Genomic DNA, 24,320 nt, shown 5'->3' with positions numbered 1-24,320 from the left:
CATAACCTGCCCCGACTTTAATGCAAGTTCAAGAAGATCACAATCAAAAGTGTACACACACACACCGAGCTTACCTATCCTTGCCTCCATCTGAAGGCCTACAGGGGGAGTGTAAATGTGAGGAGAATAGGCTGTTGCATGCTGAGTGATGACGACATAGCCGACATAACTAAACCCACCCACAGTTCATTTAAATGCCCGCGCACGGCTCTCTCCCAGCTCGTCGCTGTGTCTCCCGTTGCTCTGCATTTATAAGGCGCCCCGGTGCGCAGAAAGGCACAAGCGTGCCTCGTCTCTAGAGAGGCAGAGCGCGTCACTGCGAGTTTTTTTTTTTTGGATGAAAGACCTGTGCAGCCATTGCTGAGGAAGAGACGCGGGAGCGCAGGAGTTTGATCCCAACTTCACTGCAGCAGGTCGTTGTAACAGCGAATTAGTTCTCAGGGGTGAGTTGTTCATTTGAATTCACTCAGCTCGCTTTATTTGTTCTTTTGTTTCTGTGGAAAATTAGACTGCGCATTCCCTTGGTGGATGAGGATGTTGAAGAGCTATCACTGAGGATGGATGGAGCGTTCCTGAACTAATGTGCAAACCTGTGGCTAAGAGAGGATTTATTTTATTTGAAAAATCTCTTTTTCACACAACATATTGACGTTTTCAGCCTTATTGGTGGTATTGCTCTTTGTATTCTTTGCCAAAAAAAAGTGTCGACAGAACTTGTTGCTCTGGGAAAATACTCAAATTCATGCTCGATCGGAACATCTTGTCCATTTGTGTCGATTGCATTAAGCAGAGCAGTGCAACATGAAACCAAACTATACATTTTAATAACTTCTCCTTGCATGTTCGTTAAGTCCTAAATTCGTGTTACATTTAAACATAGTTTATTAATGAAAAAAAAAAAAAAATGACATTCCGTTTTCTTTGATGTTTTTTCTCTGAGTAGCATCACGCAGTTCTGCAGCTGCTTGTATGCTGTGTTTGGACTTCTCTTGACAACAGAAATCAGAAGAAAAATAAATTCTTGTTTTCACAGTCAGGGAGTTAATGCAAAAATGTAGCACCACCTGGTTTATCTGTCTAATTAGCCTAAGTATTGCCTTTATGGAGGTGGAGATTTGAAACCTGGCCTGTTAGTTTTTTGCTGTTGCATGTTGAGTGATGGTGATACTACGGGGCACACCGACTGTAATGTGAAAACCAGCCAGTCGAAATATTACCTGGCCCCAAGTCAATGTGTGATCATTTCATAAAACGCATGTGTATTTAAGGAAATGGACCGTGTGGGCATTTGGCCCATGGACTGTTGCCCACTTTGATAATTCAGCAGTGGCTTCATGGCAGAGCAAGAAGTTAATCATGTTCAGAAATATGCGACTGATTTTTGCCTCCAATGGAGCGTTTGAAAATTAACCAAGTGTGTTTAAATGAAAAATAAAAGCTCTGTGCACATACGCCAACTGAAACTAAAATCTAGTTCAAACTTTACAAAAAGAGAAAATCCTTGTTTGTTACCAGAGAAACAAACCAGGAATTAATTGCTAATTAATATTCCGAATGACAGTAGATAATGCTATTGGCTACTTGAAAACAGGCTGACATAACGTGTTAATGTACACATGTACAATGATTATTTGAAATCTGCATGCGTCCACTTGTCCACTTTTCTTGATGAAACATTCATTTAGCTCTGAAGCAGGTGCGAAATGTGCTTGCTTTAGCTAAAATCGTTGTAGTTAATATAGATAACCTTTATAATAAAGACATCCAAGCCAGATACTGCACCCCCCCCCCCCCAAAAAAAAATAAATAAATATATATTTTAATCTTGATATTCAGAGCACATTTCCATCAATATTCACACCCGTTATTGGCAATTGTTATCCTCGTAGGGTGCAGCTACCAAGCGTGAGGATTAAAGGGCCGCTTACTTAAGTTATTCCTCTGCCCCAGGACAGTTCAGTCAGTGCGTCACTTTTTTTTTTCTTTCTTAAAGCCACGGACATATGGCCCTCATCCCTGTGATCCCCATGTGCTATATCACTGATATGCAAATTATCAGTAGATGTGGAGTTGAATTGGTTGAACGATGCGATTTTTTTGTTACTTGTAGCAATTACAAATTAACATCAGCTCCTCACTTATTGGGCTCTGGAGAAGTTCGTTTTATATCGCAACTGCATTACACATTCAAGGGCATATTCCCTCTGATTTCTGACTGTTGGAAAGAGTTTTTTTTAAGTCACCGAGCTGTTGCATAGGAGCAGAAATAATAGCATGCATTCAGAGGCTGCTGTAAAGGCGGAGCGCTGACCTTGGTGCTGAATTATTTCCTTCCGCGTGCCGGCACTCCTACAGCATACTGACTGCGTAGCACGCGCAGAGCTGTTTAAAAAAATTAAATATATATATATATATACAATATCAGGCGACGCCACCCACACGGCCAGATACTACGACTTCAAAAAAACTAACAACTAACACTCTGTTGTGCATCAGGTATAAACACATTACCATAGCGTCTTGGATACGGGGCCGTGACTCAGAAAGAATAAGGCACGTTGGGTGAAATAATAGGGCTCGAGGAGCAGGGGAATCGGCTTAGTCGCATGCCTTGTTCTTTGTTTCCGCGCAACAGTTAAGTTGTTGTCATTATGCAGACACGTGCGAACATAATTTATATGTGGCTAAATAGAGCGCTAAGAGTTTCAGACACGAAAGTGTTGGCATTTCCTCTGAGTGCACTTAAGCATTGTATTCATTGAAAACATTTCTAGCAATTAGCAAGTGTCTGCTCTTCTAAGCCCCATTCATGCTCAATATCGCAGCCAATCACAACATAAGTAAAGTTAGTGGTTTCAAGCGCTACTATCTCTCAACCAGACACTTCTGTGAAACTTAAATCGGCTGAAAATAGTGCTAAACAAAAACTTTGTTTTCACCTCACCTAGCAATCCTACCATGTACAAATACTCAGTTATGGTAGAAGTCCTGCACTCAAACAAGCAATTATGGCTCGTTATGCAGAATAATATTGGGCTATATTAGATCATTATCATTGATGTATTAACATGTTAACTCCTTTTTATACTGTCTGGTCTATTTGTTTTAATCTATAATGCATCATATTTTATAAACTCATCACATCTTTTTTTTCTATTTAAAATCTTAATCTGCTGTAACTAATACTGCTTAATAAACACAGCAAGGTTAAAAGTACGATGTTTCCATTATTAAAATGTAGTGGAACAGAAGTATAAAGTAGCTTAAAATGGAAATACCATGAAATAAGTACCACACAATTGTAATCAGTATTTGGGTAAATACTTAGTTACTTTTCATCACTGGAGAAGACACACAGCAGTGGCTCAGTAAAGAAGCCTTTTCCAAATGTGGTTTTCCTATTAGTCTTATAGTTTCATGGACTGTAGCTAAGCCAATATTTAACTTTGAAACAACACAGGTTAACACAGCGTTTAGTGACTGTGATGCTAATATTGAGGATCACAGCGGTACGAGCCAGTCTAACCAGTTGAATACATTTTTCATCTCCATGATGGTATTTTATATCTGTAGCTCAGCAGCAGTTAATGATCTTTGTAATGTTACACTCTGAATGACTCATATACCCTCTTTGACTTATGTTAAATCAACACACTGTAAACAAATCACGCAGTATAGGTAATTTCCTCTAAAGCTAATAGAATTTCTATTTCCCCTCCTCTTTCTGTCACTCTTTTTTAGAAACATCCCTGGGGACAGATATAGTCACAAGCAAGCACACAAACACGATTGCAAGCAGACACCATGCAGGAGTCAGAGGCCACAGTGTGCCAGCTGCAGCCCAACATCATCTCAGTACGTCTTTTCAAGAGAAAGGTTGGTGGTCTGGGCTTTCTGGTGAAACAGAGGGTGTCCAAGCCGCCTGTCATCGTGTCTGACCTTATCCGTGGTGGCGCAGCAGAGGAGTGCGGCCTGGTGCAGGTGGGTGACATCGTCTTGGCTGTCAACAACAAGCCCCTGGTGGACCTGTCCTACGAAAGGGCTCTGGAGACGCTGAAGAACGTGTCACCCGAGAGCCACGCCGTGCTGATCCTCCGTGGGCCTGAGGGCTTCACCACCCACCTGGAGACCACCCTGTCTGGAGATGGCCGCCAACGCACAGTGAGGGTCACACGTCCCGCTTTCCCACCTTTAAAGTCCTACGAGCACTGCTCCCCTCTCAGCCCATTTAGCCCTGGGCAGCAGCAGGTCAACAAGGAACCCCAGCTTAGGGCCATAGAGAACCTGTCCTCTCCGTCCATCACCCAGTCCCTCCTGCAGAGGGGAGGCGTGCAGGTCCAGGACCCCCTCCTGATGAGGGATGGGAGCCGCGGAGCTCTCCTGTGCAACGGGTTGGAGGAGAACAACGAGCTGCTGAAGGAGATCGAACCAGTGCTGCGCCTCATCAAAAACAGCAAAAAGGAGATCAATGGAGAAGGCCAAAGAAATGCGGGGAGAAGAGATGCCGAGATTCAAGTGGCCTGGTAATTTGTGATGTGATACTACCTTATTGATTCTTCAGTTAAAGTGTCTTTGTGCTTGTTTCCCTCCACAGTGCGGGTTGGGGTTGGAACCCTGGTAGAATAAGAATCACGATTTAGGCCAGGGACTCTTCAAAGTGGTTATTGGCTGACACAAGAGCCTACACCTGTTCCGCTGATTGAACGGAAGTCTTCCCACTTACTTTGCCGCTGTGCAGTCCCTAAACTACCTAACCCAGCTGCATTGCATTAGTAGCTACAGACAGCTCTTATTTACCTAACATGAGTCAGTGTACAGTGCCAAGTAATTACTATCTGCACGCTGGTCTCTAGCACACCTCAGTTAAGACGAAATCGCTCACAACTTTCATCATGACCATTTCCGTTGTTGTTCTTCAATTACTGGGGCAACTGCTTTAATTAGGTTCATGTAAACTTGTTTAAACAAACAATGTACCTTTCCTATCTCAGATTTTCATATCTTATATGAAACTTCCTTTCTTGGACCAGGTTTGAGGTTATTTAGCTGCATTTTTGGCCTGAGAATGATTACCATGTTTCAGAATGTTATTGCAATATCCCTTAATTTTGATGTTACAGTTCACATATATGTTATGATAGACAGTTGTATTTGCTTTATAAGTATTGATGTAAATTTCCATTAATCCTAATTAATGTGACATAGTAGACCCCAATTAGCATTCTGCAACACAAAGCTTGTCTTAAACGTGTCATTATGAAATTATCAGCTTACAAAAGAGCGATCTTCTTCCAAACAGTCCTTGGTTGTGGAGGTCAGGTGCAGCAGTTTCAGCAAGCTGGTCATTAAGACGTGTGACATTGGCAACATTGTCTCCTGTCAAATTTTGCGCTTAGATTGCTTTTAGTTTGTTTGAAGTGTTCACTCTGGACCAGCTTTTCATAAGGCTTTACAGTCTGAGCCAATATTCCATCCCTGACTCTGTCTTAATGTTCTGCACAGTGTAATATTGATATTGGCGTCTCCGTTATCTGCTATTGTACTCCCACGACCAATTGAAATCAAATTGAGGCTACAGTCCCCGTCGAATCAATATGTAATTCTTGACCAATCCATGCACATCCTCCCGTCTTTCATGAATGCACTTTGCACACTGCAAAAAACAACCTCAAAGCATGAACGCTAAAGTCTTTCTGGCTGGATTTATTTGATGGGGTTTAAGCCAACAATTTAATTGTTGACATTTGGTCAGAACCAGGAGGGAGCTAAGGTAACTGTATCCTCTGTTATAGCTTTGAAGGAAGGCTTTCTGAAAAGTTCTAAGTAAAGGCCCACGGGAAAGGTTATTGTGAAAAGAATAGTCAATTATACATGGTTCCTTCTGGGCACATTTATAAAATAACATCCCTGAAATTATTTCTTGATGACTATTTACCTTGATTTGAATGGCACATTATTACTGATAGCTTGTTTTCAGAGCAGAAGCGTTTACAATTTCACAATTCAGCGTGAGGCCGTTGATGCTCTACGTCAGATCTAATAACAAATGACACATGCAACTTCTCTCGCTGTTTCTGCATGTCTGAAATCCACCTCTGAACTGTGGGGATGAAAATGCTCATGCAAATTGCAACAATAAAGAAATTCAGTGTGAAAGGGAGGAGAGACACATACTCATACTCATGAGAAAGATGGGTAGGGAGTGCGAAAAACAGTAGACGGCGATATGTGTGTGTGTGGGCGTTTATGATTGGAGGAACGCAAACTAGAAATCACACACACTGATGAGTTTTCCGTCTTTATACGTCTTGTGTGTTATGCCACAGCAGCACAGTGATCTCCCCTTTTCCTTTAGTCTCTTAGGATCATATAGTTACAGCTCAGAGTGTGATCTTTCACTGTTTATATCCTGTGCTTTTTATTTTTTGGGGGTAATCTGTTTGTGCAGTGAAGTGTATTCTTATGTTCAGAGAGACAGAAATCCGGTCGGTCATCTTGGTTTGATTGTGCAGCCATATATCTGTTAAAATGGCCAAATAAGGCTTAGCCTGTTCTCACCAGTCTAAATGCAGAGACAAAGCCAAACAAGTGAGCTAATGACGAGAAACCTAAATGTAGTTTTAATTTCCTTGATGAAATAGGAACATTTAGTGAAAAGTGAAAGTGCCGTTGTAACCTTTTTTTTTTTTTTTTTCATTTATTCCCAGAGAAACTAAACAAAGTGTGGCCAGACTGAAATCACAGATGCAATATAAATACATACACATTGTGTAATTAACTTTAAAGTCCCTGTCTTCCGCTTGTCACTCACAGGGATTTCTTGTAGTTCTTGTGGCTTGCACCCACTCCTTTTTAGAATTAAGTTGGGGGCAGAGCTGTGGTGAGAGATTGCTGAGGCTGACCAATATGTAGGAGGAGCAAGTTGTCCCACTGCAGCACCGCAACAGGTGCTGCAGTGGGTACACATTGTAGGAAGGCCTGAACAGAGAAAACACCTACTGTATGTGGGTGTGCCGATCCTTAAGAAATTGTGCAGGGATTTCTGATCTAATAGCATTTTGGAGGTGTGTGTGTGTGTGTGTGTGTGTGTGTGTACACCTGACAGAAAATTATGTATGACCTCTAGGGACCTTGGCGTGGGAAATGGCACGTCTCCTCAGCTGGCGTCAGATAACAACAGAATGCTGGAAAACATGCCGGTGGTACTCCACAACGCTGACACTGACAAGGTAAAATGAAGCAAATGTTCAACCCTTGAAATGAATGTCTAAGCATAAGTTAGTACAACTCTACTCTCTTAGATGAATAACTTGAATATCCTTGTCTGTTTGTGCATGTGTTTTCAAGTGTTCATGAGCAGGTCTGCTAAGTGAATCTCTGCAGCTGTATAATACATGGCTGTCTTTGCCTCTCTGGCTTTTTTAGCTGTGTACAATAATCCACGCTACTGGCACTTTCCATGCTTTCAGAAACTGAGCACGCACATCTGTGTTGCTTCTTTGCACATAGTAGTAAAGCCTTTGCTTAAGATCCCATCACCTAGGCATTAGATTCTTCTGGGGTGAAAGCTGTTGCAGCATTAAATCCAGCTTATGCCTTCCACACAGAAGGGTCTGGTAACAGGTCTGAGTGTCTGTGACAGGGATTGTGTCATAATCTCCACATGGTCCACGTTATCCACCCACTTGTGACGTTGCTCGAGCTCCCATCAATAGGACCGGATGGGGCGAAATCATTCCAGGAGGCCTAATGAATACGTGCAGCTGCTGATCCATCTCTCTCTATCAAATGTGGCCCATGTAGAAATGATCCAGCCCCTCCGACCTGCAGAGAAGAGTGTTTATGTGCATACTTGTGAGAATATTTGTGTGAGAGAAGAGAGGGGGGAAATGTGGGTGATGCATTCTTGACGGCGGTTTGAGAGGATATGTATGGATTATGTCTTAAGCCATATCTCTTTCCTGGTAGTGTGCACTCAGACTGAGGAAATGTGTGTATGTGTGTGTGTGTGTGTGTGTGTGGACTCATTCAGCAAGAAATTCCCCTGCAGGCATTTTGCTAGACACAGATGCAAACTTTGATGGCTCATCGTTAAGTGTTTGATTCGATAGACTCAAGTCAGACATTAAGTAGTTAAAAAAAAATTATGTCAAAATGTAAAATTTTCTTGATTAAAAACATGGATTGCAAGTGACATGTTGATGGCCTGCATATTAGTTTTCTTGTATTTGCCTTACAGCTTGAGGCTCTGCTCCTGCATAATTTAATTTTCATAAACCTGTTGTAAAGGTAAAGGTGGTAGAATGTTCTGTCATATTCCACCGGCTAATGAGACATCACCTTTTGCTGATCCATTGAAACGGAGAACATGCCTCTGTGCCTCCTTTTTGTATTTTTACATGCAATGGCTTAATCAACACTGAATAAGGTGCCAGTTGTCAAACCATAAATGTATATCGTCAAGTAACTTTAATGAATAGCATCTTTTTCCATTTCTGTGGCTGTCAGGATCACTTGCTTCTTTTTCTCTTTTCCCATCTACCCCTTCTTGCTCTTGTCATCTCCATTTCCCATCAATAGTTTTAATTGATGGCTGAATGAGGAACTTTAACTGCATAACTGCATTTACCAGAAAGACTTTGGTCATTACGCCCCGTTATGAAATTATCTTCATCAGATTAGCTTTAATTATCCTCATTTCTAGCTCCATGGAGGCTCCCTTCTGTTACATCCACACCTTATTCTTGACATTGAGGCCTGGTGATTGACTCATGATTTACACGTGTATGTGTGGTCCAGCAACTTCCTTCAGTAATGTAGACTACATGGGGGATGGCTGTGTCATTTTAACAGGCTGGACTTACTTTGTGCATTAGCAAAAAAAATAGAGAAAAAGAATTTGTTATCTTTTTAACGTTGCCCCTCTATAAGATATAGCCTACTAACAGTCGACAGTGGACATTTCTGTATTAGTTTAAGAAACGTCTTCAGCTAGTGTTGTATCTTGTAATTGCAAATCCACGCTACTGTTGCTATGCCTGTAAGCTTTCCATTTTTGCACGTCACATATGTCCTTTACAATATTAACGTGGCACATGTTTGTTTCAAACAACAAAATGTTTGAAACAATGGGTCTTTGGTTTCAAGCAGAGGTAGACAAAAGCAGGCTATCATTTGTAGCCGGTGACCATCAATTACAGTCTGAAATGACGAACTGTTGCTGGCAACTTGCTAGCTAATTAAGCTAACATTAGCTCCATGTTGTTATTCCAGTTTTTTTATATAAAAAGTCTATTAGTTTAAACTTCCCAAAATTCCCAAAAGTCAAAATGTCACTCTTGCCTATTTTCAAAACTTGAGAGCCCTGACTTAGAGCTTATTAAATGGCTTACCTTGCTGTCAAGTAAATTTCTTCAGGGGCAAAAAAAAACGATGTTCGTCCTTCCACAGTGACTCTGACATTTAAAATTTACGTCAGTGCACATGGATAAATAAAGGAAAAAGTAAACTGACATTTACAGGTTGTTCATATAAACTGGCTTCTCTGAAACCTGCACGTGGCATTATAGAAAAGTGACTTACATGTAAATGCCAGAGCTATAGTTTCCGGTCAGAGAGGTAAAAGTCTAACATTCATATTCAAATAGACAATTGCTCTGCTTTTTCTGTCAACAAGCTTTAATTCTCTGTATCTGATTTTCTTTGCCTGTTTGACTGAGAGCTCTCTTTACGGTACAATGAGCTTTTTTCCTGTCCACAACTTCAGTGATAGCAATGTGTCGTATCTGAGCCACAAAGTTGGGGGTTACTGCTGATGGTGCACAGATACCAAGCTCTTTACTCTGTGTGTGCAAAATCAAATTCAATTCAATCCACCTCATTCCTCTCTGCTGTTTGAGAGGATGCAAAATGACAACGAGACTCAACTGACGTGACTCTGTTGGTATTCATCTCCCCTGCGAGCATAATGATTATGACACTGTTGTTCAGGAGATGCTCCACTGTGCAATTAACAATGCCTTGGGAGATAATGAAAGAGCTTCCAAAGTGTGGGATTGAGTTCTCTGAACTCTGGCAATCACTCTGTGCCTTTTTCTAGGAACGCTTACAGTTGGCTTTGGGTTTAAATTGCAGGCATTCATAAGTCAATACAGGATTGGAAAATCCAGAGTTAGCTTGCCATTAACCTGCTGTTAAATGTTGATTGCCTTTATCTTCTACTTTATGTCTACTGATTTTCCTTGAGAAGAAATAGTCCATATACAAAGCTTCCCAATAGTCTCCAGATATTACTCATGTTCCTATGTTAAACTTGCCAATTCATGTCCATTCGTGGTACTCAAATCCACTTCCCGACAATAAAAGGGCTGCGTCTTTTTTCAGCTTACCACAGTATGTCTCCCAGTCAACAACTTATCCAGCTTGCACAAAAGGTTTCTAAGAAGTCAGAACCTTTTAGGCAGTCACAGTAAAAAAGGCATGAAGTGATGACTCGTGTAATTGTCTGTGTGCTTATTACAGCCCCCGGCCCAGGGCAGGACCTCACCCACTAAGTCGCTGCAGAACGGCAGCCCCTCCAAATGCCCCCGCTTCATCAAGATCAAGAACTGGGAGACTGGCACTATCTATAGCGACACACTCCACCACAGCTCCAGCAAGGTAAGGCATATGGAAATCAGTTTAATTAATGGTTTACATTTGTCCATGAGGCAACCATCCTGGAGGATGAGAGGGATTTTAATGTTGTGATTCATGTCATCCTATAAAAGCCAGGATTCCCATGCCAATGGTAAATCTTATGAAGGCTGTGAGGTGCTATTGTTTCTCCATGCTCTGATATGTTTCACTAAAAAGGAAACTGTCAGCAAGGGACCAGAAAAATAGAAATGCAATACAGTAGCCCTGCAAAAACAACTTTATTTAAAATTCTGGTGAGCCTGTTTGTGTGACTCTAGGAGTGCAACTCATGATTATTTTTCTTATTGATTAATCAGCTTATTTTCTCGATCTGTTTATAAAATGTCAGATAAATTAAAAAAGTAAAAGAATCTCAATTTCTCATAATCACTTTCAAAAGCCCAATGTCACATCTTCAAATTGCTTGTTTTGTTCAACCAATAGTCCAAAGGCCAAAAATATTCAGTGTTCAAAATTGCCACAGTTTATCAATTATCATTTATACAAATTTTAAATTTAGTTCATTCAATTTTTTGGTACATTTTGTGCTTTAAATTGAAAGATGTTGCAACTATTTTATTTCTAATGGTCTGGTCAATAAGCACAATTGCACAAAGACAGTTTGCATATTGCTTGTACAGTAAACAATTTAGAGGTTCCTGTATTTGAATGAGAAAGAGACAATCTGATTTGGCAAATACAAGTGCAAAAAAGGGTGAACATGAGACATAAATCACAGGCTAACATGACTTCCCATACTAACAAGACAAATATATGACAGGCAGAAGCCCTGTGTTTCAGCCTTTGTATAAAGTCACAGCTTTCAGATCAGCAAAGGTGACAGATATATCTGTGGCATTAATTGTCATCTTAATCTACTTTAGTGGATGAACATCCATTAAAGTATATTGGTATTTAGCCTTATTCAGACTTACTAACACAGAATTTGCAAGAAGAAGAAGAATTCTCACTAGCTATTCATACATTAGAGAGCTCTTGCCTGAAATGTTGGTGATTGAGCTTGTTACTATTTAGCGTGTGTGCGTGTTTACAATTTACCCAAAGGTGAACATAATAGTCTGCACCAAATTTCATAGCAATCCACCAGTTAAGGTACTGGAATGATTGTGGTGAAGAAACCAACATTGATTGTTAGCTGGAAACAGAAAAGAAACCGAAGTCTACTGTGTTTAAATCCGATTTTTTGTTGATCCATCCATCAACTCCGAATGCCTCCGTATGCGCCCTTTATGGCTCTATAGTTACATCACACTACTTCCTCACTTTGCTCTTGACGGACAGCTATCATATTTACTATGACTGTTAGAGAGCTTTGCCACTTGAATGTTAGTCTGGATCAACAGAAGTACATTTCTAGGATAGTTGCCTGACATGCCTGTCCCTCACCTTCTGCTCTCTGTGCGTTGCTGTTCTCAAACTCGTTGTTTGCTTCGGGAAACAACAACAAACTTTGAGCTAGCGAGCTGCACGCTGAAAATGGCAAGTTATGAAGAAAAAAAAGTGGATTGTACAACAAGGCATGCCTGCTTGTTTTTTTTCAGGGAATGACTGTAAAGATTTACAAGGAATGTGTTAATGGCATTTACTGTATAGCTGGGACGTTTTGGGACCGATTTGCGAAGATTGCTATGGACGAAGTACACACAGCGATACACTGATAAGAGCAAATTACGTTTAACCATGTATCCAGCTAATTTAAATAGTTCACGTTACTGTATTGTGTGAACAGGTAACTTCATTTAATATTGTATGTGGCGTTTTCTTTTGTGGGGTGCAACTGTTTCACCAAAACAAGTTCTTTGCCAAGACCATTTTGCAGAGCCACTGTCGCTTAACGCAACCCAAGACGATTGTAATTGGTTTAAAGAAATGCAAACAACCCAGAGCATTTTTTCTCCAATCCCAGAATGTATGTGTGGTGTAGCCAGAACTTACTCCACACTGCTGTGGAGGTCTGGCAGTGCAAGACTACTTCAATGTAAACTTATGTCGTTTTGGGCAGGAAATGATGTGGTTTTTGGACAAACAACTGATACTGCGCTTTTCTTGGGTGAAAAGAAATAAGGTCATCCAGAACTCCAAAAAGCTACATGCAAAGACTTTGCTTAGAAAAGGCTTCTCTGTGATACATTTTCATCCCCATTTATCTATCAACCACTCTGTCCATCCTTTTTTCCCCCCATTTTATTATGCAGCCAAAGTTTCTCCCTCTACTTAATAAGCCATTCTACCAAGCACAAGGTGAACCCCGCTTTTTAAGCATTCACCTCCCAAAACACAGCAGCCATTCGTAAACAGCAAATGGCAGCCTAATTTCTTCGGTGACTTATCGGACACAGGGTGTGCATCCCAATGAATGGCCTGTAATAGCATCTTCAGATTTATTATATATCGCAGACGCTGCTGTATTCGAGAATGATCCGTCTTTTTAGAAAAGGACAGCTGGCTGGCATGAATGCCCGGAGCGGTATGATGAGCGGACGTGCTGAAGCACAAGTGATTCCTTTGTCTCATTTTTAACACTCCCTGCTCTACTCATCCATTTCCTTTTTAGTCCGTCACATCTTACTGTTTTCTGTCTCCGCTTTGTTGTTCTCTCTTCTTGTCAGTGTTCTTTTGTTTGTATCCTTTTTTCTTTGGAATTATCCTATTAATGTTTTTGTTTTCATGAACACATTCACATATTCTTACTCATTCTTACAAATTTTTTTCTTTGTTTTGACTGGCTGTAATGGTGTGTTTGTTGCCTTGGTCAAGATTTTTTTTCTCTTTCTGTTTTTGTCGGGCGAGGATTGAATTTTTTGGGAAGGGAAGGGAAATGGAAGTTTATTTTGGACAGACTGCCGGTCCACGTCTGAGTGTTTGGACAGTGCAAGTGTGTGGTTCGGCGTAACAAGGCAATTTTAGCAGCGCTGGGGTCAGTGTCAAATTTCCTCTTCGACTGTTTGCTATCGTTCATGTTGTCTGCTCTTGCTCACTCATTCAATTTCTCTCTTTAAACTGGTGAAGGCATTAAGGCAAACCAAAGTGACAGCTGACTTCAACTCTAATCATATTAAACTGACCACACAAGGTTGCTCTCAGCTATGAGCAATTTCCTCTCTGCATCTGTCTGTTTTTTCTTGTTTTTTTTTTTTTTCTTGTCTTGTCTTTCCTCCTGTCTCCACTTAATAGAAGGATACCAATCCATGACTCACTGACTTACTCATTCATTAACATGCGTGCCAGCCATGTGTGGGCGATGTAATTAAATAAATAGTAAAATAGTTATGATCCCTTGAATGTTTGCATTCAGATTCCAGAACTCATAAAAAAATTGACTTTTTGTCCGACTCAAGAGGAACATATGATGATATAACTGGAATTTTTGAAAACCTTTCAGCGAGGATGGTTGCGATCTTACGAATTACCTGTTGATTAATATATTAAAAATGCAGGGGTTTTTTTTTCTCCTATGTATGTTTATTTATTTATTTATTTATTTATTTATTGTATTTGACAGGGACAATGCACAGCTTCGTACTAGTACCAGAGTTGGCTATAAGCTAATTTTTATTTGTAGTCCCTGGGCAGGAAACAGAAAATAACATCTGTGTCAAAAGGGTAATCTAACACTATAAACATGCTAACACAGTAGTAAAAGACAACAATCAAATTTCATAGTATTGGAACTCGCCCACTTCAACAACACAACATAAAAACACTACTTAAACAACAAGAACCACAACATAGAGCCAACAGCAACATTACAATTTCACAAAATTAAAACACCACAACTATAGAACCAACAATAAAATACCAACATTAAGACACCACTACAACAGGACTTCACTACATTAAGATTGGCGGTTTGGGTTTATGATTGATGGGAGCGTAATTGGGTTGATTTCAGCTATGATTTCAACTTTAATTTAAAACCAGCAAAGTTGTTACATTCTCTGATCTTGCTTGGTACTGAGTTCCAATAATTTGTGGCTCCAACAGAGAAGACTGATCTGCCCAACTAAGTAGATGTGTGCACAGTCACAGTCACCTCTGTCGGTCGTCCTAGTTCTTCTCCCAGTGCCTGAAAGCAGTGACACAAACTTATTTAATGGAGAAGCAGCCAAATTATTGATTACCTTATAGACTAGACTAACATCAGAAAGAACTACAAAACTGTCAAAGGTCATGAGAATATGTCTTCGGATTATGTTACAATGGTGATAACTTGATGGCTTTTTGTCCAATGCCTTGAGTGTTTGTTTATAAAGTGTTGACAGCCTTTTGTCCCATACAACCCATACAGCTCTTTAGTAAGAACATTTTTTTTTAACATGTTTGGGAACCTCAGAAGTTTAAGAAAATTGAATTTCTTTTTGAACGATTCAATTTGCAAAGTAATCTAACTCAAGCATTTCCTAGGTCTGTTTCACATCAAGCACTTATACTTAGCTGGTTAATCTACAATGAATAGTGAAGGATGGTTATATGATAGCTCTGCCTGTTCTAAATTAATAGGGTGCCATGCCGCTCTCATTTTGCATTCAATCACAACTATGGATGCAGAAACTGTCTCCTGTATACCTTAAACAGGAATCTTGAATGCCACTGAAATGTGTTGAAGAATTCTTTGTCCAATAAAATTCATTCACACATCTTTGTCATGCAGCAAGGGAGCCAACATGGAATCTTCTGTTACTGTTATCCTTTGCTAGAAAGTAAATGTTGTGGATATTTGCAGATACACTACCAGAGAGTTGATTTTGGCACTGAGGAAAACCAAACAAACAGAAATCATCCCAAAAAAAGCCTCCCTCGTCTCTCATGATATGTCTTTTCAGATGCCAATCTGCACTGAAAATGTGTGCATCGGCTCTGTAATGATGCCCAACCAGCAGACCCGCAAACCAGACGAGGTCAGAACCAAAGAGGAGCTTCTTCCACTGGCTACTGACTTCCTAGACCAGTACTACAGCTCCATCAAAAGGTAAGCGCAGCCTGTAACATCTGCACAGTTGAGAGTTAACAATGTATTCCAACTCGCTTTTACCATTGAAGTGTTTACCGTACCCGCAAACCCGTGAAGTCTATGATAGTTTCTGTACACAGTCTTGCACCTTTGCCTTTTATGCCTTTGTCCAAAAAATTTTTTGCGCCAAATCAAATGTTTTATGGTCATGATTCCTCTCATAGCTGGTTGGCTTGGTTCCAGACGTAAAACTCTTTATATAAGCAGTTTTTGAAATGTCAATAGAAAAATGTAATCCGGAACCAGAGCTGTTAAAAAAGTGGACGGTCACTGCTGAGCTCTACAGGTAGAGCTAAAGACAACATGTTTAGGGCTGGGTAACAGTGAGCTGCACAGTGAAATAAAAAAGGCTAAAGAAGATTGAGCAAGTATTAGCATTATTGGTATTATAAAATAAGCTATGTGGTTCCTTTTTAGCCAGATATGCATGTAGTAGATGCTAAAATTGCTAATTACCGTTAGCTAGTTAGTCTGGTGCACCCGAGTAACTTAAATCTTCCTCGGTAGCATAAGATAAGTAGGCAAAGAGTACTAGAATATTTTACTTAAATAAAAGTGCTGTTAATTTGAATACATTTTACTCAAGTAAAAGTAAAATTACCTGTGTAAAGATTTACTTATATAATGTAATAATATATATTGTAAATGTAAAATGTACTGCGTCACATTTTGAAAAGGGGAGGGAAAAACCAGGTGTAACTGTCCTGTTAATGCTGTAAAAAAGGTGCACAAGTTAATTCTGCCTCAACTGGGCATTTCTTGTTTTTTAGTTTATTTGTTTATTTATTTGCCAAGGGGATTTTTTGATGTGAGGGCAAATTGGCGAGGCCATCGGTCAACAAAGCTTGTATCCATTTTTGAAAGATATATAAAGCAGAACTACAAGAGATCCTTACAAAACATCACAATTGACATACAGTAGGCCTACCTGTTGTGTTGTACTGTAGCCTACATGTTCTCTTATTCTATTGTGCCTGTGGACCTGTCCTGCCTACAGGTATGGCTCTAAGGCGCATGTGGACAGGCTGGAGGAGGTGACCAAGGAGATTGAAGTGTCAGGAACTTACCAGCTGAAAGACACTGAACTGATTTATGGAGCCAAGCACGCCTGGAGGAATGCTGCCCGATGCGTAGGGAGGATCCAGTGGTCCAAACTACAGGTAATATACAGTATGCCTAAAATCATAGCATGGGGCTGTTAATGCTTTTGCACCTTTTACATGCTGTTTTTGACAATTTTGACAAGTAACGTGGATAGTAATCAAGATGGATTCTGCATTTCTACTAACATTTCCACTTTTGCATAATATCCAAGATGCTCAGAGACATAGTATAAGAGTTTTGTTTCAGTCATTTGTTTGTCACAGATCAGCTTACATACTGTATTTATAATATTTGTATATTTAAAACAGTTCACTGTGTATAAACCTAGTTCTGAGGTTTCAATTTCACGTTTGCTCTCCAGGTTTTTGATGCTAGAGACTGCACAACAGCTCATGGAATGTACAACTACATCTGTAACCACATCAAGTACGCTACCAACAAAGGCAACCTGAGGTACACACACACACACACACACACACACACACACACACACACACAGACGCGATCACACGCACGCGTGCTCGCACACACACAATCACACTGCCAACTATTTACCGGAGTCTTGTTTCCTTATGTTGTTTCCTTTTGTTCAACTCCACTCTTCTTCCTCCGACTACACTGTTCTTCTCTCCATCTGTTGTTCCATGTATCTCATCACCCGTCTCCATCTCTGATGACCCTGACTTGACCCCCTGTCCCATCTGTCAGCGTGTGCTCTGTCTCTTAATGCTGTATCTGACACTATCTGCTGCCTGTCTATCTATCAGTGTCTCATTGACCTGTTGCTGAGGCGGCAGACCTTGCTAACAAGCAGTCATTTGTCACACCTGCACAGTGCTCGCTCACTTTCTGTCAAGTCTTAATCACATTTGATACCTTATATTTACTTCTTGGATGATGGATAGCTTCTGACTCATTATTGCACTTAGCCCGGCCTTCGGAAGGACAGCTCGGATACACATGTTGATAAGAGAGCCAGCACGACATCCTCTCTCAGGCTGATTCGCTTTAATATAAATAGACACATAAATAAACACATAGTGCTATTGCAACATGTGGCAATAGTTTTGGAATTATGTTGCTTATTCAAAACCACCTGCCAGTATTACAAAATATAAATATACTAAAAGGAAGGGTCCTAAAATGATTTTTTTTTTTTTTTTTTTAAACAACAAGAACAGATCAGTTATTTATGTAGTGGATTCAATGGTAAAAAAAACTCTTATGTAAAAATGTTATTAGATTTCCCTTTTAAATAGGCTGATGATATAATCTCTCTACCACTTTCTCTTCAGGCACCTTTTTATGAAAGGTTTATACGTTTTTAAAGAATGGCTTCATCAATTATGTACTAAGCCTTTATAGTTAGAGTGATCCAGAGGTCATTAGTGATAAGAACAAATGTTTGGTTTCCAAGTTGTGACAAATTCCATTGGCTGGTGTATATCCTTACTATTTTATAATAATGCAGTTATAAATGTTTTTTAATCAATTAATAAGTGTGCATGGGTTCATAAATTGTTTTTAATAAGCCATCAAGTCTGCAGACCCAGCTGACAGACATGAGGAGTCACAGGAGGATTTTCAAAAAGATGGTTTTATGTACCCAAAAATGAACCAAACAATTTACAAAATATTTAACAAAGTTCCATAAACATTTATGGTAGCATAAAAGTGGTCAGCCAAACAGAACTTATATACTGGCTGATCGGACCATTTGTGAAAGAAGTAACGCAAATAAAAACACTACCAACTAAACTACTAATAAAACAAAATGGCACAATTAATCTTAAGTATGAACATTTTAGCAGTTATCCAAAAAGCTCCAACAAACTAATTAAGCTAGTCTAAAGAAAGAAAGAATATCTCGAAACTACAGACACAATACCCCATGATGTAACGGGCACTTGGTACATTCTGATTGGCCACTTCCTGTATTTAAGAGCTTTGCTTTAGGAGGCATCTTTTGCTCCGGCCTGCCAAGATGTCCCTCCAGCAGCAGCACCCTCAGCACGAGTAGATCTAAATTAGCTGTGTGGCAGCAGGTGCAGCCGTCACACCAACCAACAATAACTAAATTATATTTTGACCACAAGAGGACAAATTAAAATTAAACTTGTCATTTACATATAAAGTCTGATCACACCGACTGTTTTACCAATTACAGCTGTTTTTGGAAGCCAGACTGAGAGACTCTTTCTACCACATGTAGACTGCTAGCAACTGGCCCAGATTTACACCAGCTGTTCTCCCTCCTCAGTGACTTACAACCAGCTTAGTAGTATTAACACTTTTACCCGGTCATGGCATTAAAACACCCCTGGGAGACAAAAGGTAGCTAAGCTTTGACTTTGCTATGAGTCCTCTGACATAGCATAATTGAAAACGCCTTTGGGTGGATTAATGCCAACTATCTGTTAGCAATCTTGTTGATTAATGTACTTAAATAATTATACACACCATTTAATGCTAAACAGATATCACCATGCTATTGATCTAAGATATTGCTGTGGCACACTTCATGTATCATAAATGTTTATTTCAAAATATGTGATTATAACTAAAGCTAGGACATATGTTAATGTTGTAAGTATCTACATTAAACATTATTGACTTGCCTTTTTTTGGTAATCTTTTTTTACTTGTTACCTGTTTTCTGCAGGTCGGCTATCACCATATTTCCTCAGAGGATAGATGGCAAGCATGACTTTCGTGTGTGGAACTGTCAGCTGATTCGTTATGCTGGCTACAAGCAGCCTGATGGACAGATCCATGGAGACCCTGCTAATGTTGAATTTACAGAGGTACACAAGATGAGCTGTATATTGAACTCATTGTGGTAAAGATGCAAAAACTCCCTTTGAAGGAAATGTCTCATTTGCAGCTCACGTTACTTTTTGTCACCAGATCTGCATGCAGCTGGGATGGAAAGCTCCGAAGGGTCGTTTTGATGTTCTGCCCCTTCTGCTGCAAGCCAATGGAAATGACCCTGAGCTGTTTGAAATTCCTGAAGACCTCATCCTGGAGGTGCCAATCACACACCCAAAGTGAGTTATACGTTCCCTCTTAAGCATGCATGAAATGTACAGAATCTAGCAAAACAAGAACAGAGGGTGCTACACACAAAATCCACCCACTCACAGATCTCTTAACAACACTTCTTCAACAATGGGGTACTTTTAAGCTAAGAAGTCTGATTGGGTCACTGTCACATTCCAACTGTGCTGAATGTTGGAAGCACAGCAAGCCATGCGTTATCTGTTGCTATGCCAGCTTTTGTGGTAACCATGGGGCTTGTTAGTGAGGTTTCAAGCTTCTTCCTGTTTTTGTTTTTGTATGTGTTTCTTTTACCTTTTTTAAGAAAGCCTTTCTCACATTGGTTGATACTGTACGAACGCCATAATGCCCTTGAGATCAAAAGCATTAAGCTGTTGTCTCTAATACCCATAATTACAGTAAATAATGGGGTATTACAGCTACACTTGTTTTTACACGTACATATGCACAAAGAGCTAACACTACATCTCTACACACTACAGCGAGCATTTCAGAATCCCTTGACACACTGATCTCCCTGCCAGGTTTCCCCCAAAATTGGCATCTCTTGCTCCATACCATGCATCAACTGGCCCTCACAGCATCTTGGCACAGGCCACGACCACCAACAGTACCTCATCATTACAGGAGATTAGAGCCATCTCAGCAAATGATACACTGAAAGCAATGTTATTAATCCCCCTAGAGGGTGCAAGGGGTGAGTGGTGGGAGGTAGATTGAGGTCCTGCCTGCTCTGTCCAGCACTGAAAAGCTGTCAAAGTGGTTTCTTTGTGTTAATGTTGGTTTTGGCTGCACTTTTTTGTGATATTAGTCATCGGGAAATAAATATATGTCCTGATAAAGACAGCCACAAATTATTATAGTTAATGACTGTGAATATTACAAATGTTGGACATTTATCTGACTGCAGTAGAGAGCATAGTGAAATAGCTGCAGTTCCTACCCGTCATTCCCCTTTTTGCTCTGCCCAGGTACGAGTGGTTCAAGGACCTGGACCTAAAGTGGTATGGCCTCCCGGCGGTCTCCAACATGCTGCTGGAGATTGGTGGTCTGGAGTTCACTGGCTGCCCCTTCAGTGGCTGGTACATGGGCACAGAGATTGGCGTGAGGGACTTCTGTGACAGCTCACGCTACAACCTTCTGGAGGTAGTGTGTTGTACCAAAAAGTCATGCTCCATTGGAAAGGGGAGAGGGGGGGTAAAGAATCAGAAACAAAGATTGGCTGGCACCTTGCGCAGAAAGGAGCATGTGTTGTGTCACCAAATGATCCAATCAGAATGCCATTCATCGTTTGATTGATTGTTGAACGTTTGATGCACACTCAGGAAAAAGCTGATTAACTGCACGTCCTTGTGCTTTGTCACAAACGCTCTTAACATAAATTACACATTGTTAGTTTTAACATTATGCCAATATATATTTATTTATCCATCATTTATTTATGCAATCATATACTGCATTTTTGTGTGTATGTATTTGGAGAGGCAAATTAAATTGAGCTATTCTATAGCAGTGAAATATGGCATATAATTAGGGTAGCCAGACTACTATATTTGCATGTATCCTATAAGGACACATAAAAGAGAGTGTTCCCCATCTTAAAATCTCAATTTTGAAGCACACTGCAGTTAGATTTGTCTTCCAAGTGAAGTATAATAAATTGTGCTTGGAATTGTTGATGAGGAGGGCTATTTGCTTGTGCACTGTTCTTTTAGTTGCATGAATTAGTTTGTGAATAAGAAGAAAACATATTCCCAGCCCTTAAATTTAGCCACCGAGGCACACAAAAAAGTATAAAGACTGAAGACGTTATCACTTTAATGATACACAGATATCACAGATGTTGAAGAACATGAAATGAAATTATTTTTTTTTAACCACCTGATGGAAGGCATGAAACATACTTGAATGTCACACATGATTTGATTTCTAAGTTGCCCACCAGTACAGTTACTTTCATATCAGCACTGTCATATTCAGGTTACTTTCTATATATTGTAGGAGGTTGCTAACAGGATGGCCTTAGACACCAGGAAGACTTCCTCCCTTTGGAAAGACAAGGCACTGGTGGAGATCAACATTGCTGTTCTCTACAGCTTCCAGGTTGGTACATCTTTTTGTGTGGCTGTTTTAAAAGAAAACTGCATAATATGCAATGTAATTGTTTGAAAATATATCATACTTGGTTGTGAAATTACCCCAACTTTGATCTAAAAAAACTACATTTTCAAACTTTAATCCTGTAACTATTGTAATTACTAAAGCGTGTGTAAATTAATTCCTTGTTTGTGTCCTCTATTGTTAGTCATGCAAAGTGACCATAGTAGACCATCACTCAGCCACAGAGTCCTTCATGAAGCACATGGAGAATGAGTATCGGGTACGAGGTGGCTGTCCTGGAGACTGGGTGTGGATTGTGCCTCCCATGTCAGGGAGTATCACACCGGTTTTCCACCAAGAAATGCTCAATTACCGCCTCACCCCTTCCTTTGAGTACCAGGTGAGAGGGAGGTATAAACAGTGGTGGGATGTAACTAAGTGAATTTACTCCAGTACTGTACTTAAGAACAAATCTGAGGTACTTGTACTTTACTTGAGTCTTTTCTTTTCATGCCACTACATTTCAGAGAGAGAGATATTGTACTTTGTACTCCACCTCATTAATCTGACATCTTTAGTTACTGGTTACTTTACAAATTAAGATTTTTGTACACAAAACATATTTAGCCTACAAGTCCAACTGACATGATTAGACTATTCAACACAGAACTGTTTAGATCATTTCCAGTTTCTAAAATGTGAGGATGTTTCTGCATTGAGTACTTTTACTTTTAATACTTTAAATACATTTTCCTGATGATACTTACATACTTTTACTTAAGCAATATTTTCAATGCAGGACTTTTACTTGCAACAGATTATTTTTACAGTGTGGTATTAGTACTTTCACTTAAGTAAAGGATCTGAATACTTCTTCCACCACTGGGTATAACGAAATCATTAAGTGCTTACAGTGCTTTGTAGCTTCAGCTTTTCCCTCAGGTTGAATTCACAATAAAACAGACAAATAACTTCTGCACTGACATTAGCTTTAATAGACCACAACACAATTCATAGCATGTGTTATTGGCACCCCCACTATTATATGTACATCTACTACAAACTGGTTAACTGATTATCTATTTAAAGGAAGTCGTTAAGGTAAATTAAAGTTGGAAATCATTACCGGGTAGTACAAGTAGACCAGGCATGTTAAAAAGGAAAGTGTGTACAGCAAATTATTTATACCAAGTCACTGCTCAAATACACTGAATACCACAGATGATGTCTCAGTATCTGAAAATGGATTTTTACCTTATACAAAGACAACCGCTGAACTTGAATTTCCTGTCCCATATGCAAAAGCCTGATCCCTGGAATACCCATGTGTGGAAAGGAATCAATGGGACGCCCACAAAGAAAAGGGCCATCGGATTCAAGAAGCTTGCTAAGTGAGTGTGTTGTCACACAGAAATATCAGAAGAAACAATGCTTAGTTTTGTTAAATTTGTGATTTGTTTGTCTTCTCATCTTCTTCCTGCATTTATAGAGTCAAGGTTACATTTGCAGCCTGAAATGTCAGATAATTTACTGTTGGATGTGTAATCTAGGGCCAAACTAGTAATCACTTTCCTGACAAAAGCTACACACATGGAAAGGAAGCTGGTGTACTCAGCGGTGAAATTTATTCAATCAACCCCTCAGGGAGTAATCAAAGTTTTGTCAGTATTTTGTCTGTGAATGCACGCACTTGTGCACGCTCATGTTCTGCTATTAATAATATTGCCTAGAGGAGATGATAAGCTAGGTAATCACAATTGTCATCCATCCCCTACCTTGACATACTCTGAAGTGAACCACACAACCCTTTATAACAAATGTTTTATCAGACTTATCAACATGAAGGAATCTTCTGGTCATGGCTGAGGATTAAATGTGACAAACTGTTCGCTCAAATCAATGGTCTTTGGTTGATTTAAATAGTTGTCCTGTGTGTTTCTGTGCATCTTATTCTCACTGTCCCCCTTTTTGCCTCTGCAGGGCTGTGAAGTTTTCAGCCAAGCTCATGGGCCAGGCTATGGCCAAGAGAGTGAAAGCCACCATACTGTTTGCCACAGAGACGGGCAAATCACAAGATTATGCCAAAACTCTCTGTGAAATCTTCAAGCACGCTTTTGACGCAAAGGTATGCTTGCTCCTACCTTGCATCATCTTATCTGAAAGCTGGACACGAGTGTCATTGTGCCGACGTCTAATTGAAAAAAGCAGGAATTCAAAGACATCCTTCCTAGACCTCCCCCTCTCTCGCTCGCTCGGTGGCTGACGAAGCCAAGCAGATGCCAGCTGAGTACAGGCGATGAGAGTGTAGAAGACTAAGAAAGTGTGTCTTTTGTCACATTTTTCTTCTTCT

General features: G+C 40.0%; 1 protein-coding gene across 2 annotated transcripts in view; it reads left to right on the top strand.

The window, feature by feature from the left end:
- Nucleotides 1–213: 213 nt before the first annotated feature.
- The window catches only part of nos1 (nitric oxide synthase 1 (neuronal)), a 41,712-nt gene continuing 17,605 nt past the window's right edge, over nucleotides 214–24,320 (top strand). For both annotated transcript variants that reach the window (XM_078251337.1, XM_078251334.1), the window contains exons 1-14: nucleotides 214–443; nucleotides 3,742–4,523; nucleotides 7,127–7,229; nucleotides 10,522–10,659; nucleotides 15,522–15,667; nucleotides 16,707–16,869; nucleotides 17,175–17,266; nucleotides 19,476–19,617; nucleotides 19,721–19,860; nucleotides 20,842–21,016; nucleotides 21,872–21,973; nucleotides 22,176–22,370; nucleotides 23,276–23,361; nucleotides 23,951–24,095. In XM_078251337.1, coding sequence (XP_078107463.1) covers nucleotides 3,805–4,523; nucleotides 7,127–7,229; nucleotides 10,522–10,659; nucleotides 15,522–15,667; nucleotides 16,707–16,869; nucleotides 17,175–17,266; nucleotides 19,476–19,617; nucleotides 19,721–19,860; nucleotides 20,842–21,016; nucleotides 21,872–21,973; nucleotides 22,176–22,370; nucleotides 23,276–23,361; nucleotides 23,951–24,095 — 2,346 coding nt within the window. In that variant the 5' untranslated portion in view covers nucleotides 214–443; nucleotides 3,742–3,804. The remainder of the gene's footprint in view (nucleotides 444–3,741; nucleotides 4,524–7,126; nucleotides 7,230–10,521; nucleotides 10,660–15,521; nucleotides 15,668–16,706; nucleotides 16,870–17,174; nucleotides 17,267–19,475; nucleotides 19,618–19,720; nucleotides 19,861–20,841; nucleotides 21,017–21,871; nucleotides 21,974–22,175; nucleotides 22,371–23,275; nucleotides 23,362–23,950; nucleotides 24,096–24,320) is intronic.

The sequence above is a fragment of the Sander vitreus genome, chromosome 5, assembly GCF_031162955.1.
Source record: "Sander vitreus isolate 19-12246 chromosome 5, sanVit1, whole genome shotgun sequence".
In the NCBI taxonomy this organism is placed as follows: Eukaryota; Metazoa; Chordata; class Actinopteri; order Perciformes; family Percidae; genus Sander; species Sander vitreus.
This window is presented reverse-complemented; position numbering and strand designations above follow the sequence as displayed.